This window comes from Magallana gigas, chromosome 1, assembly GCF_963853765.1.
Source record: "Magallana gigas chromosome 1, xbMagGiga1.1, whole genome shotgun sequence".
Classification (NCBI taxonomy): Eukaryota; Metazoa; Mollusca; class Bivalvia; order Ostreida; family Ostreidae; genus Magallana; species Magallana gigas.
The window spans coordinates 418,773-436,135 of record NC_088853.1 but is presented as its reverse complement, the minus strand read 5'-3'; the positions used below and the strand labels follow the sequence as shown (position 1 = coordinate 436,135).

Here is a 17,363-nt window from a genome sequence, read left to right as displayed (position 1 = left end):
AGAAATCTTGTGGACAAAAAAGGGGAAAAAAATAATAATAATAATAACTAGACTCTTGTTGCAAAAGCAACAAAAAGGTCTTCCGTTTTGATATACACGTAGACATTGCTTCTCTTACATAGAGAAAATAGTTAATATGATAAGTATTGTAAATGATATATCCAGATGTTACTTCCATGTAAAACAACGAGATTGAAAAAGAAATCAATTTTTGAAGTACTCTCTGTGACGACCGGAAGCAATGCCGAACTAAACAAAACAGGTTACAAAATTTGGTTGTTAAAAATATGATTTATTTGAATCCTTCCGGTGAAAACCGGAAGTGGCAGTTGACAAAATAAAACCCACTAACATATGATCAATCAAATGTCTATCATTCAAGAACGCTTGGTGACTCATTCACGTACAGTGACAAAAATCTTGCGGGCATCAAATTTGTAAAAGGGGAAGCTACATAGAGATTTTTGAGATATCTCACCGGAAGGAACAGTTAATTGAAAATTAAACATTATAAATATGACAAATCCAAGATTGTACACTGATATATTCATTCCATGTAAAAGAAATAAATAAAGAAAAAACATATTATTTGTAGTGCTTCCGGTGACAACTGGAAGTTATGCCGAACAAAATAAAATAGTTGAAAAAAATGTACATATATAGGTCTATCATCCCACAAAGTTTGATTGTTCAAGTCGACATCGTTTATGAGATCTCGTCGAAATAAGGTTTTTTGTCTCGGGACAGGAAACGGACAAACGGAAGTGTTCAATGTTAATTGTATTAAATATTTCTTGTATACTTGTCTTTTGTACATTATTGTTCATCGAGCTCACTACAAATATCAAAGAAAAACAGTTAAACTGATAAAAAGTCCGATTTGTTTGAACTCCTCTTGTGTGGACCGGAAATGACGGAAGACAACACGAAACCGGTTAAACATATCTTCAATAAAATGTCTATCATCCATGAACGTTTTGCGCTTTGATCACTTATAGTTTCTGAGAACTCGTTTGTACAAAATGTGTTTCAAAAAAAGCTACCTGAGATATTTGAGATATCTCACCGGAAGTAGAATTTTTTTGTTTATATAACATTGCATTGATAACGTATGTATAGATTTATACTTATATATCTATTTTATGGCAAAAGAATTTAATGCGTAAAAATAGTTATTTTTGAAGAGCTTCCGGTGACGACCGGAAGTTACGCCGAACAAAACAGAATAGTGTAAACACATGTACATACATAGGTCTATCATCCCACAAAGTTTTATTGTTCAAGTTGTCACCGTTTTTGAGATCTCATTGAAATAAGGTTTTTTGTCTCGGGACAGGAAACGGACAAACGGAAGTGCTTATTGTAAAATTTATTAGTTATTTTTTGTATACTTGCCCTTTGCATTTTATTGTTCATCGAGCACACTACAGATATAAAAGACAAAAAGTTAAACTGATAAACAGCTCGATTTGTTTGAACTCTTCCTGTGTGGACCGGAAGTGACGGAAGACAAAATGAAACCGGTTAAACACATCCTCAATCAAATGTCTATCATCCATAAAAGTCTTGTGCTTTGATCTCTTATAGTCACTGATATCTCGTTTGTACAAAATGTGTTTCAAAAAAGCTTCCTGAGATATTTGAGATATCTCACCGGAAGTGGAATTTTGTTGTTGATATAACATCGCAAAGATTACTTTTGTGTAGATTTATGCTTAAATATTGATTCTATTGAAAAGGAATTTAATGCGTAAAAGTGGTTAATTTTGAAGTACTTCCGGTGACGACCGGAAGTTACGACGAACAAAACAAAATAGTTTAAACACATCTACAGCTATAGGTCTATCATCCCACAAAGTTTGGATGTTTAAGTCTCCACCGTTTTTGAGATCTCGAATGTACAAGCTTTTTCAACGCGGGACAGGAAACGGACGACCGGAAATGATTTTTGACAAAATGAAAAAAACGCCTCGAGATATTAACACTTTCTATTAGTACTGAAAATTTCAAAAAAATCTATCCAGCCATCTCTGAGAAATCTTGTGGACAAAAAAAGGGGAAAAAAAAAATAATAATAATAAAAAACCTTACAATCACTATAAGGTCTTCCGTTGGAAACGGAAGACCTTAATAAAAAACATTACAATCACTATAAGGTCTTCCGTTGTAACGGAAGACCTTAATAAGAAACATTACAATCACTATAAGGTCTTCCGTTGGAAACGGAAGACCTTAAAAAACATTACAATCACTAGAAGGTCTTCCGTTGTAACGGAAGACCTTAACTAGACTCTTGTTGCAATAGCAACAAAAAGGTCTTCCGTTCCTCATGCATTAATCTGCACAAAAAATCCAGTTATCTTGTAAACAGAAAATGGATACATGTACATTTTGTCTTTCCTCAAAGTTTGGATGTTCAAGTTTTCGTTAGTAATAATTCTGTCATTCCTGAAAATTTTATAAAAATCCATCAAGACATCTCTGAGAAATTCACGAGAGAAAAAGGGGAAAAAAATAATAATAATAAGAAAGAAAGAAAAAACCTAACAATCACTATAAGGTCTTCCGTTGGAAACGGAAGACCTTAAAAACCTTACAATCACTATAAGGTCTTCCGTTGGAAACGGAAGACCTTAACTAGACTCTTGTTGCTATAGCAACAAAAAGGTCTTCCGTTCCTCATGTATTAATCTGCATAAAAAAATCCAGTTATCTTGTAAACAGAAAATGGATATAAAATATACATTTTGTCTTTCCTCAAAGTTTGAATGTTGAAGTTTTTATTAGTTATAATATATCGTTGAAAAAAGGTTTTTGTCTCGGGACCGGAAATAAATAAACGATTTAAGAAAAGGAAAATAGATATTTTAGTACATTTACCTACGGTACGTTACTGTTCATCGCATTGAGTAAAATGTTTAAAAAAAGTTAAAGGATTAAACAAAAAAAAAAGGTCCATTGCTTGAACGCTTCGAGTAATAACCGGAAGTGACGTAGAACCAAATGAAACCCGTTAAACACAATCAATATCCATTATCCAAGTTTTGTTTATTGATCTCTCACAGTTTTTGAGATGTTGTGGGTCGTTTGTTTTTTAAAAAGAAGGCTACTTGAGTTATTTGAGATGTCTCACCGGAAGTAGATCTTTTACGGTTTTTTTATCATGTGTAGGTGACCTTTTGTGTTTTTTTAATAGCTAAAATGTTACTTCCTTGCTAAATAACCAACATATTTTTAAAAAATCAAAATTTGGTGTACTACCTGTGACTACTGGAAGTTACGCCGGATAAAACAAAATAATGAGAACACATGTACATACATAGGTCTATAATAATTAATTTTTTTATTTTTTGTTTGCCTATTTTACATTATTATTTATCGAAGTACCTAAAACTATCGAGTGAAAACAGTTAAACAGATAAACAGCTTGATTTGATTGAATTCTTCCGGTGAAAACCGGAAGTAACGGACGATAAAATGAGACTGTTTAAACATATCTTCAATCAAATGTCTATCATCCATGAAAGTTTCGTGTCTTGATCACTTATAGTTTCTGAGATCTTGCGGGTACTAAATATGTTTTAAAAAAGCTTACTGAGATAATCGAGATATCTCACCGGAAGAAGAATTTGTTTGTTTGTTTAAACTTGCATAGATGTAATATGTATAGAACTATACTAATATCTTTATTCTACGAAAAATTAATTAAACATGTAAAACTAAAAAAATTTGAAGTTCTTCCGGTGACGACCGGAAGTTACGCCGAACAAAACAAAAATGTTTAAACACATCTACAACAAAAGGTATATCATCCCTCAAAGTGTGGATGATCAAGTCTTTACCGTTTCTGAGATCTAGTGGTGACAAGGTTTTTTGTCGCGGGACAGGAAACGGACAAACGGAAGTGCTCAATGTAAATTGTATTAAATATTTCTTGTATACTTGCCCTTTGCACTTTATTGTTCATTGAGCTAACAACAAATATCAAAGAAAAACAGTTTAACTGATAAAAAGCTCGATTTGTTTTAACTCTTCCTGTGTGGACCGGAAGTGACGGAAGAAAAAATGAGACCGGTTAAACACATCTTCAATCAAATGTCTACCATCCATGAAAATTTCGTGGCTTGATCATTAATAGTTTGTGAGATCTCGCGGGTACAAAATGTGTTTTAAAAAAGCTACCTGAGATACTTGAGATATCTCACCGGAAGTAGGTTTTTTTTGTTAATATAACATCGCTTACATAACATATGTATAGATTTTTACTTATATATTTATTCTATGGAAAAGAAATTTAATGCGTAAAAGTTATTATTTTTGAAGTGCTTCCGGTGACGACCGGAAGTTATGACGAACAAAATAAAATAGTTTAAACACATCTACAGCTATAGGTCTATCATCCCACAAAGTTTGGATGCTCAAGCTGTTACCGATTTTTAGATCTCGAGGTGACAAGCTTTTTCAACGCGGGACAGGAAACGGACGACCGGAAATGATTTTTGACAAAATGAAAAAAACGCCTCGAGATATTGTCATTATCTTTCATTCCAATAAATTTCACAAAAATCTGTCCAGCCATCTCTGAGAAATCTTGTGGACAAAAAAAAGGAAAAAAAAGAAATAATAATAATAAAAAACCTTACAATCACTATAAGGTCTTCCGTTGGAAACGGAAGACCTTAATAATAAGAAAAGTGAAAAAGAAACCGAAGAATAATAGAAGGGTCTTCCGCTGAAGACGGAAGACCCTAATAACTAGACACGATCTCGTTGCGAGCAACGAGGAGGTCTTCCGTCTGATTTTAGAAATTGAGATTTATGATCGATCTTGATTTTGCTATTTAACAGCTATACATGATTTAAAACAGGAAAAGAGGATCTTCATTTTAGGTGCCTGATACTATTTTGTTTCAGGTGTAAGAGTTTTGTCCAACAAGTGTTTAGAAATTCGTCACCGTTCTTAGGATATCTCAGAAAGAATATTTTAGGGGCCGGACCTTATCTCCTTATTGGGGCCGCTGAAAAAAAATTGTAAGGTTGCATGTTATTAGGGACATTATTTTGAGCATCTTTTCTTTTATACTGCATTACAAAATATTTTTTCTTTTTGAGATAAGGGTGATCAAATTTTTTGACTTTTGGCCCCTAAAAACCCTTAATTATGTAACACATGATAAAATCATAACATTGCTTGAATACAGAATTATAAGATAAACACATTTGCTTCTATAATATTTCACAAAATATCTCTCAGTAAAGGGCTACAGATTAAAGATTTTAGAGTCCTTTGGTCCCCTAATTTGAGGGGCCAGCCCCTTTTTCTTGCTTTCAAATAAAAGGTCATTTAATTCTACACAAATTTTGTTCAACAAGTGTTTAGAAATTCGTTACCGTTTTGGAGATATATGAGAAAGAAGGTTTTAGGGGCCGGTCCCTTATCTTCTTTTAGGGGCCGTTCAACGAAATTTTGACGGTTGCAATTTGTTGAGAACATCATTTTGAACAACTTTTCTTTCATACTGCATTACAAAATATTTTTCCTTTCTGAGATATGGGTGATCAAATTTTTTAACTTTTGGCCCCTATAAACCCTCAATTACGTAACACATGATAAAATCATTACATTGCTTGAATACAGAACTATAAGATAAACACATTTGCTTCTATAATATTTCATAAAATATCTCTCAGTAAAGGGCTACAGATTAAAGATTTTAGAGTCCTTTGGTCCCCTAATTTGAGGGGCCAGCCCCTTTTTCTTGATTTCAAATAAAAGGTCATTTAATTCTACACAAATCTTGTTCAAAGAGTGTTTAGAAATTCGTTACCGTTTTGGAGATATATGAGAAAGAAGGTTTTAGGGGCCGGTCCCTTTTCTCCTTTTAGGGGCCGTTTAACGAAATTTTGACGGTTGCATTTTGTTGAGAATATCATTTTGAACAACTTTTCTTCTGTACTGCATTACAAAATATTTTTCCTTTGTGAGATATTGGTGATCGAAATTTTGGACTTTCGGCCCCTAAAAACCCTTAATTACGTAACACATGATAAAATCATTATATTGCTTGAATACATAACTGTGAGATAAACATATTTGCTTCTATAATCTATTACAAAATATCCCTCGGTGAAGAGCTATGGGTAAAAGACTTTAGAGCCTTCTAGGTCCCTAATTTTAGGGGCCAGCCCCTTTTTCCTGATATCAGCCGAAAGGTCTTGTAAATATAAGCCTTTTTTACATTACATGTCTCAATAAAATATTTTCCAGAAAAAAGATAAAGAGAGAAAAGCACAAAAATTTACGACGCTTTTTTAATGTCAATTTTCGAGCCCTAGCGAGCTTTGGCGCCAGAAGTGCTAAACTTACAAAACAACAACCATGCAAAACTTCAATCTTTCCTTTACCAAGCGTAGAAATTTGAGCTTAATATCTCTTATACTTTAGGAGAACGACAGAAGACAAAATACCCATATAAAAATTAGAAAAATCTCAATATCTCAAAAACGGATGTGACGTCATCAACACAAAAAAAATTTAATCAGGTTCAGACCAATATCTATCATATCTGAAACTTTCATTGAGATCAGCCGAGCCGTTTCTGAGAAATCGCGTGCACAAAAATAGGAAGAAAAAAAATAATAATAATAAGAATAGGGAAAAAGAAACAAAGCAATAACAATAAGGTCTTCCGTTGGAAACGGAAGACCTTAATAATAAGAAAAGTGAAAAAGAAACATTACAATAATAGAAGGGTCTTCCGCTGAAGACGGAAGACCCTAATAATAATAATAAGAAAAGTGAAAAAGAAACATTACAATAATAGAAGGGTCTTCCGCTGAAGACGGAAGACCCTAATAATAAGAAGAAAAGTGAAAAAGAAACCGAAGAATAATAGAAGGGTCTTCCGCTGAAGACGGAAGACCCTAATAATAATAGAAAGAAACAGTAGAAAAACTAGAGCAAAGCTCGTTGCAAAGCAACGAGTGGGTCTTCCGTTAATGTTGGAAGTAAAGCTGTAAGTTCCTGTAAGAAGCAGAGCTCTTATACCAATAGTAAGAAAAACTAAAATAAAAAGATAAAAAAAATCGAATTAGTCCTGGTACGACTTAACAAAATACGAATTATTTTAAGTACGACTTAACAAAAACCTTTCTGATTTCAAGAACGACTTAACAAAAAAAATCCGATTATGTTTAAGTACGAATTAACAATTTCTCAATTATTTTAGGTACGAGTTAATTTATCTTTGAACACAACACTATTGCCTTAACCAAGAACGTGGAATCAAAATTTCCGGAAAACTCAATTTTTAAATCCCAATATCTCTGTAATGCATCGTCCAATTTTAAAAAGGATATCAGTTTAAATTAAGCTTTATAAAAGCCCCTTTGTTGCTTTATGATTTATATCAAATTATTGATCAGAAAAGAGTTAGAAGCCCTTCAGGCCCTTAAATTGAAGGGTCAGCCCCTTTTTCTTGATATCAAAAAAAAGGTCTTGCTAATATAAACATATTTTGTTCTAGAAGTGTTCATGAATTGTCAACCGTTCTCGAGATATCTAAACAACTGTATTTTAGGGGCCGACCCTTTAACCCCTTACCGGGGCCACTAACAACAAAATATTTGGTATCATATTGTAAAAAACATTATTTCTAACCACTTTTGTACTACATTGCTTTTCAAAATATTTCTCCTTTTTCAGATATTAATGATCAAAATATTGAATTATAGCCCCTTGAAACCCCTAATTACATAATTTATGACTTAGGTATGGTACTGTATAGATGAACAGATGTACAAACAACATTTTTGCTTCTATATTTAATAACAAATTATTGTTCTGTAAAGAGTTATTGTAAGAAGACATTAGAGCCCTCTTGGCCCCTAATTTGAGGGGCCAGCCCCTTTTTCTTGATATCAAATGAAAGGTCTTGCAAATACAAACATATTTTGTTCTACAAGTGTTCAAGAAATGTTAACCATTCTTGAGATATATGTACAAATGTGTTTTAGGGGCCGACCCTTTAACTCCTAAATGGGGTCATAAACAAAAACATTTAAGGTAGCATACTGTTCAAAACATTATTTTGAGCAACTTTTGTTCTACATTGCTTTTAAAAATATTTCTCCTTTTTCAGATATTAATGATCAAATTTTTGAATTTCTGGCCCCTTGAAACCCCTAACTACGTAACATATGACTTAAGTATGGTGTTGTATAGATAAACAGCCCAACAATGAACATTTTTGCTTCTATAATTATTAACAAATTATTATTCAGTAAAGAGTTATTGTAAGAAGACTTTAGAGCCCTCTTGGCCCCTAATTTGAGGGGCCAGCCCCTTTTTCTTGATATTAAACGAAAGCCCGTGTAATTTGAAACAACTTTTGCATTATATGTTTTAACAAAATATTTATACATCAAAAGATATCACAGAAAATGTGCAAAAATTTCGTAAACAAATTTGGTGCTAATTTTCAGGTTCAGGCGAGCTTTGAGGCCTTGAGCAATTTTCATCATTGGAAGCATGGGGGTACATCTACATACATTCATCTTCAATCCCTGAAAATTTCAATCTTCTATCTTGATTAGTTTCGGAGGAGATGCGTGGACAAAATGACCCTTAAAAATTTACAAAATCGTCAATATCTGAAACCGGAAGTGACGTCATCCTTTAAAAATTTTATAATATGTAGCGCCGATCATGCTTTATCCGTCCTGAAAATTTTGTGCGAATCGGTTGGATAGTTTTTGAGAAATAGCGCTCCAAAAAAGTCAGAAAAAGAAAAAAAAGAATAACTAGAGCAAAGCTCGTTGCAAAGCAACGAGTGGGTCTTCCGTTAATGTCAGAAGTAAAGCTGGAAGTTCCTGTCAGAAGCAGAGCTCTAAAACCAACAACAAGAGTAACGAAAATAAAAAGATGAAAAAATCGAATTATTCCTGGTACGACTTAACAAAATACGAATGATTTTAAGTACGACTTAACAAAAACCTTTTTGATTTCAAGAACGACTTAACAAAAAAAATCCGAATGTGTTCAAGTACGACTTAACAATTATTTTTGGTACGAGTTAATTTTACTTTGAATATTACGCTATTTTTTAAACCAAGGAAGCGGAATCAAAATTTCCGGAAAAATCAATTTTTTAACCCCGATATCTCTGTTATGCATCGTCCGATTTTGAAACGGCTTTCAGTGTTAGATTCAGCTTAATAAGCTCTACAAAACACATATTCGTTTTTGATTTGATCAGAAAATTCATTTTTTCGAAAAAATTGTTTCACTTCCGGTTTCGACCGGAAGTGACAAAATAAATTTTTCTGTACATTTGCCATAAGTCAATCCGCAGATTTACAATCACAGAAAATTTCAAGTCTTTATAAACAACCGTTTACGAGAAAAGTGCTGGACAAAATCACTTTTTGAAAATTTTTAAAATGACGTAACTAGAAACCGGAAGTGACTTAATGACTAAAAGTTTGAAGGCTTCAAGGGACAAGAAATTAAAATAATCCCTGAAAATTTCTTGCAAATTGGTTGAATAGTTTTTGAGATATAAAGCAAAAAAGAAGTCAGAAGGAAAAACAAGAAGAATAATAATAATAAAAAAAAACAATAGAATAACAAGAGGGTCTTCCGTTGAAAACGGAAGACCCTAATAAAGAAAAAGAAACCGTAGAATAACAAGAGGGTCTTCCGTTGGAAACGGAAGACCCTAATTAGATAGTGAACGAAATAATTGTAAAATGGTATATTCCTTCAATCTAAAAATAAATGAAAACTGTATCATTTTCTCATTTGTTATATATGTGTAGACGCATTTTAGAATTTATTACAAGAAACGACTGATGTTAATGAAAACGGCGACCTTATAATATATTCTAGTAGATAGTGCCTGTTTGGGAGAGTAACTGTTGGAATTGACACCCCTCTAAAACCATTGTCAACCGACGTGAAGCGGAGTGTAGGACACATAAATGACGACGTCAGACAGCAGTCAGAGTGTAATCAAATGTCAGCACGGTTAACTTTTGCCAAGTTTTACTAAGAGAGTTGTCATTTACCTGAGGGTATGGCACAGTCACACGTGGGACATCCGTCTGTCCCACACTTGTAGCCAACACTACATCCATAGCTACACACCAAACTAGGGCAGGTCAAGGTCACTATCTGCTGAACTACAAAGGTCAAATGCTAAGGTCAGACAGATCTCGTTATGATATAATTTTCGAACTACTAGTATGAAGAAACAATGAACATCTGTTATAAAATCATACAGTACTATTTTAATACTTTGAATACTGGTGCAAAGAAGCTACCTTACCTTGTGGCTGAATAACTTGAGCTACAAAGAAAAATCTGATTATTTTTGATAAAAAAATGTTGATATAAGACATATTTAAAGTGCCCTCTCTAGCGAAAAAAAACCTATTTAGCGTTTTGTTAAGATTGATCTCATTTTATGTTGTCAACGTGCGTTTGACTGTTTTAAGATTTAAAGTCACCTGCTAGTAGTCATGACTGTGTAAGACTGATTTAAGGCACAACTTATTTGCTACAGATACCCTTTTATGAAAGTCGTGAATAATTAGATATAATTGACTCTTGTTGCAGATATGTAGCTACATTGAGAGGATTCGAGTCGACAGACCATCTATAAATCTGTAGCTATATGGAGAGGATTGGAATCGACAGACTGTCTATTGATCTATTTCTAATTTGATACCACGTGACTTACTGTAGGTGACTGCCGGTTTGACACAGATACACGTGCCACACCCGTCACGCCCCGCCTCCCCTATCTGGTAGTGAGTTCCGCACGTCTCCCGACACGTCTGTTCTACTCGACACTCCTTGGGCGGGGACACAAGGTATGTGTTGTGGGAAGATGTTGCCGTGGTAACATGTGTTGACGGTCGGCCACCCGATACAGTTCCATCTCCCCCTGGCATGGTGCCGCCCCCGACTCCGCCCCCTGAGATGTTGGAGCCGCCACCAGAGGTGGTGAACGGGGTGAATCCGCCATTGACGGAGTTTGATCCACCCATATATCCACCTCCTCCACCGCCAATGGAAGATCCGCCCACTAAATTATCATTCACAAATTAATATCGTTTGTTTTGCCTCGGACTAGAATGTCGCGACGTCATTGGATGAAACGCGTCACGTGGCTGCCTTACAAATTTCTTTAAAAGGCAAGCGTCAAAATTTATAGCGCAACATGGCGAACGTAACGTTTTTTGAACTGATTTTCTACACAAACGTTTGTGTACTTATCAAACTTTAGGTCCTCGACAAAACAAAACACTTATTAGGTTTGTTACTGACTGTTTAAAGAAATTTGTGGGGTCGGTAAAGTCCATAGAAGGCGAGGCGGAGCCTCGCCTTCTATGGACTTTACCGACCCCACAAATTTCTTTAAACAGTCAGTAACAAACCTAATAAGTAATATTATAATATAAATAAAATTCAAAGAAAAAAAATCAGCATTACAAACCTAGCTAGACATGGAACAAAAAGGAAGAGATGCTGGTATACAACTGCTCTGAAAGTCTTGACGTATTTGGTTGTATATATATTTGAAACAATGTTTGAGCTTATAAAAAACTACAAGGATTTATTTACAGCAAAGATGACGTTTGATTTGTTGACAACATGCCGAACAGAATCCCTACAACAAACCAGTAAGGAACATGTACTGGTTTACCTGATACCGGGCTGCAGTCACAGGACGGACATCCGTCTGATCCTAAAGGACCAATCCTGTACCTCCCTTCACAGGTTGATTTGCATAGCTCCACCCCTAGACAGTCTGTCTTAGTTCCTGGTCCTTGATTGACGTGAGAGAAAGCGGCTCCGCCCATGGAAGGCATGCCGGACATGAAAGAACCGCCTGACATCGCCATCATTCCGCCGCCTAATTAAAATATCAATTGCACCGCCATAAATCCCCCCAAATCATATACTTCTAGTAGGTATCAGGCATATATTGATCATACTCATCATACTCTTCAATCAATAATTATGACAAAAACGAACTAAAATGATTCTTAAAGGTATTGATATAATTGACCTGGACCACATGGACAAGATTGACAGCCAAACTCATCAACCATTAGACACCATTGGGGACACCGTACACGTCTCAGACAGCGGGAGGGGTTAAACACGGAGGAAGGGGCGTGTCCTCCCATCGCCCATCGCCCCGCCCCCTGGGCGCGGACCTCGCATCCCGCCCCCTGGGCCCATTGATGGGGCTGACATCGGCCCGTGGGATAAGACTCCTCCCATTGGGCTGCTGTTTGGCCCCCCTCCGTGGAAGGGACCACCCCCTCCCATCATAGAGGGAGACCCCCGGGGTAAGTTAAATCGTTTGTGTTTGTTGTTATGATGGCGGCTTCTGATGAGTTCTTTATCGGGTTCACTGAGTGTGGAGTGTAGGACTACAATGTAACTTTAGTGTTTGATAAACTTGTCCTAACGATGCCGTTATTTCATGCATTTCTTAAACATATAAAATCAGAGATATAAAGTTCGCCAATACAATGTTAAATTCAAAATGTAAAGTCTTAAATTAAAGTAATTTTAGTTGTTTGTATCTGGGTTTTTTTTTCTATTTTTTTTAAATCGTCTAAAATATTAATATTAATTTTTTTTTATTTCATAAAAACAAAAGAAAACTCAACATCGAAAACATCAGGTTCAAATACTGGTAACTTAGCTTTAATTTTCATATGACGGTGGTTTATCAAATCAACAACACAACATAACTGTATGCACTTTTTTCTTTTTATCTTTTTTGCCTCAATCAATTTTTCTTGTTATTCTAATGACATTGGAAGTTAAGCTTTATATACCGCTATTTTTTTCTTTATTGGATCAGAAAATGTTATACAAAAACATCATGCAAGATTTATATATTGATAACATTGAACTAACAGTGGACGATTTATCAAAAAAGAAAGTTATAGTGTTCTTACCTGTTGTAAAGAAAATAAACGCAATAATTCCAGTCATTGTCACATTGAATAAAATTATATTTCTTTTTTTTTTAAATAAATTTTCCAAAAAAAAATTATTTGCTTAATAACTAGGCCTAGAAATGTTCTAACAAGAAGTAAGAAAGCTGCGCCTGAAGAAAGAACAATCGATATAATATACTATCGTGAGTGGAGATACGATGCATGCGCTGATTAAACAGAATGACTTCCGTTTTATCTCCTGGCTTGATAATTCCTTGACCAAACCGACAAGGCGACAGGTGACGATTGGATGGACCGTACCTGAGCTGTAGACCCGCACATTGTACACACCGAGGCAGTAGCAGGTGCCCGGGCAGTCACTGCGTGCCAGTATTTACAGGGTGCCACTATAACATTCTACACACAATAGAAAGATTAATAAATTCAGTAACTAAACAGTTTGTTTTGATCACAATTTACGTCAAGGGATATATCATTTTCTCAACGTTTGATTGATTAGAATAAAATAGTCTTTGCATAAAAGTAACAGTTCAATAAAAATGCAATTTACAACAAGTAAATACAAAGAAATAATGATACTCTACACCAGATACTCCAAAGGACGGTACTCTACATCAGATACATCAAGGTACGGTACTCTACATCAGATACATCAAGGTACGGTACTCTACACCAGATACTCCAAGGGGCGGTACTCTACATCAGATAAACCAAGGGACGGTACTCTACATCAGATACACCAAGGGACGGTACTCTACACCAGATACTCCAAGGGGCGGTACTCTACATCAGATAAACCAAGGGACGGTACTCTACATCAGATACACCAAGGGACGGTACTCTACATCAGATACACCAAGGGACCGTACTCTACATCAGATACACTAAGGGACGGTACTCTACATCAGATACACCAAGGGACGGTACTCTACATCAGATACACCAAGGGACCGTACTCTACATCAGATAAACCAAGGCACGGTACTCTACATCAGATACACCAAGGTACGGTATTCTACATCAGATACATCAAGGTACGGTACTCTACACCAGATACTCCAAGGGGCGGTACTCTACATCAGATAAACCAAGGGACGGTACTCTACATCAGATACACCAAGGGACGGTACTCTACACCAGATACACCAAGGGACGGTACTCTACATCAGATACACCAAGGGGCGGTACTCTACATCAGATAAACCAAGGGACGGTACTCTACATCAGATACACCAAAGGACGGTACTCTACATCAGATACTCCAAGGGGCGGTACTCTACATCAGATAAACCAAGGGACGGTACTCTACATCAGATACACCAGGGGACGGTACTCTACACCAGATGCACCAAGGGACGATACTCTACATCAGATACACCAAGGGACGGTACTCTACATCAGATACACCAAGGGACGGTACGCTACATCAGATACACCAAGGGACGGTACTCTACATCAAATACACCAAGGGACGGTACTCTACATCAGATACACCAAGGGACTGTACTCTACATCAGATACACCAAGGGACGGTACTCCACATCAGATACACCAAGGGACGGTACTCTACATCAGATACACCAAGGGACCGTACTCTACATCAGATACACCAAGGGACGGTACTCTACATCAAATACACCAAGGGACGGTACGCTACATCAGATACATCGAGAGACGGTACTCTACATCAGATACACCAAAGGACGGTACTCTACATCAGATACACCAAGGGACGGTACTCTACATCAAATACACCAAGGGACGGTACTCTACATCAGATACACCAAAGGACGGTACTCTACATCAGATACACCAAGGGACGGTACTCTACATCAGATACACCAAGGGACGGTACTCTACATCAGATACACCAAGGGACGGTACTCTAAATCAGATACACCAAGGGACGGTACTCTACATCAGATACACCAAGGGACGGTACTCTATATCAGATACACCAAGGGACGGTACTCCAGGATACATAATTTACATGTAGGTCACTAGCATACTTCTGAATACGTCAGTGAAATATTGTCTTGCAAGACAAACAGTCTCGCTGAGCATATCTTCACGTTTTATACGCATTCACTGCGTGCCAGTATTTACAGGATGCCACTAATAATTGCATTCTACACACAATTGAAAGATTAATAAATTCAGTAAATAAACAGTTTGTTTTGATCACAATTCACGTCAATTGATTTAAGAAATAAAGTACGAATTATCGTGAATGTTGCAGAATAACCTCCGTGGTCGATAGATGTTGTTTAGAAATATAAAAGCCGAGGCGTTAGCCGAGGCTTTTATATTTCAAACAACATTTCGAGACCGAGGAGGTTATCCTGCAACATTCACGAAAACAAGAACTTTATTTTTATTCTACTAACAGCCCAGTATTTCTACAGATCGTTTCTCCTATATAGAGACGATCTAGGTCATTTGACGGCTGTTCCGTGTAACCCCAACGGTTTTGTTATGTATATTGAACAGATCAAAGGAATCACATGCAGACGACAAAATTTTTCTTTTGATTTTTATTACTCTTCACTTAATTCATAAAATCTTTGAGTAATATTCCTAATATTTTAAGGGCAATTTAATACGAATATTACTACTACACGTTATATATTTTATGTAAAAACACGCAGTGAAAATGTGCTGGGGAGGTCCTAAGAACAGCCGCATTGATCTCGCATTGATACACATCGTTTTGACTGGAACTATAACACGTGAAATTGACATGGTTTTAAAACTTTTTGCGGTTTGAAGTTAATGTACTTTCATGATCAGTACGAGAAAAATAGGTGTTTCTGATCTGATAATTTACTGATGACGTTCGTGGTATATTGGAGAATAATGTCAGCGGCATCTCTTTGATCTCAGCAATAACTGTAGTAGAATAGAATAAAATATCCTTTGCATAAAAGTAACAGTTCAATAAAAATGCAATTTACAACAAGTATATACAAAGACATGATGATACTCTACACCAGATACATGTACACGAAGGGACGGTACTCTACACCAGATACACCAAGGGACGGTACTCTACATCAGATACACCAAGGGACGGTACTCTACATCAGATACACCAAGGGACGGTACTCTACATCAGGTGCATCAAGGGACGGTACTCTACATCAGTTACATGGGTATGGTGTTTCAGACGCAACGTTCTAAAATTAAAAAAATAATAACTTATTAAATTAGTATAGCAAAGCTACCAAAAACCGCCAAACAAAATACCTCCCCACCTTCCTGAAAAAAATCTAGCTCCGTCATTTCCGTGCATTCATTTGTTCTTGACACAAAACATACAGTAGGCCAATTCATTTTATTTTGTAATCCTTCAGATTTTGTTTTCAAAATAGAATGATGTCGATTATTTGTTTCAAGGACCCCCCCCCCCTCATTTTCAGTACCATATATGTTCAAATACATTAATCCATTGATTTGAACATTTTTATTGTATACATATATATATAATACATATATAAATGGTTTGGACACAAGTTCTGACAACTTACTAGGTCTTTACCATTAAATAGAAAAATTATACAAAACTTACAACTGTTATTTCATGATATAGAATTATTATTATTAATCCATTAAATTAATTAAATTAGTTAATTAAAACACATTAACTTGTTTACCATTCTATCAATGATCTTTATTGGTGGGTATCCTTTGTAACATAGGAAAACGGTCTAGGAATTTATACAAGACAATTTGTTTATGAATATTCTTCGCCCAGTCTTGGTGATTTTCCGTATATATGTTTAATGAATGATGACGTTTCTTATATAGATTGTGTCTAATGGCAGTTTGAGTTGTACTTAATATTTGTGAATTAAAATGTCATCCAGTTTTTTTTCGTTTATAATCTAGCTGGTTTCATTGATCATGTTATTTTGTGTAAAAAGTGCGTGTACCGAATGTCCATGACATTTTGTTATGTGCTTGTCTTCAGTTCAACACGTGCGGTGATTTTGCTGCTGAAATAAACACGATTTCCGGTGTCTTCACCGTGACTGGGCAGCTATACTAGAGGTAGTATGATTGCCGTCCAAAAGACTAAAACTTGTTATTTCACAAACGAATAATGAAATTTGACATGAGTTAATAAAAGAAAGCACATATAATGAAACTGACCAGTAGATACACTTGAGTTGTTCTCGCCAACGTTTCTGCTAAATATGTAGAAATGTAGAAACATCTTTCCCAGGCACGTAGCATCCCCCCTCCCACTTTTTTGCACAACATTTTTTTTTCTTAAATTTACCTACAAAAAATTGAATTAACATCGAGTTGCCCCCCCCCCCCCCCACTTTTATGGTATAATGAAAATTAAGTTGACCGATTAATACATTAAAAAC

The 17,363-nt window shown here is 35.7% G+C and overlaps 1 protein-coding gene across 3 annotated transcripts in view; it reads right to left on the bottom strand.

The window, feature by feature from the left end:
* The window catches only part of LOC117687408 (uncharacterized), a 102,041-nt gene that overhangs the window by 20,737 nt on the left and 63,941 nt on the right, over positions 1 to 17,363 (bottom strand). Inside the window, exons 1-6 of one of the 3 annotated variants that reach the window (XM_066076027.1) lie at positions 12,985 to 13,379; positions 12,078 to 12,447; positions 11,712 to 11,921; positions 10,743 to 11,090; positions 10,329 to 10,349; positions 10,069 to 10,182 (exon numbers count right to left, since the gene is read on the bottom strand). In XM_066076027.1, coding sequence (XP_065932099.1) covers positions 10,069 to 10,182; positions 10,329 to 10,349; positions 10,743 to 11,090; positions 11,712 to 11,921; positions 12,078 to 12,198 — 814 coding nt within the window. In that variant the 5' untranslated portion in view covers positions 12,199 to 12,447; positions 12,985 to 13,379. Of the gene's footprint in view, positions 1 to 10,068; positions 10,183 to 10,328; positions 10,350 to 10,742; positions 11,091 to 11,711; positions 11,922 to 12,077; positions 12,448 to 12,984; positions 13,382 to 17,363 lie in introns of those variants that run through there. The other 2 variants (XM_066076030.1, XM_066076019.1) reach the window with 2 other exon arrangements.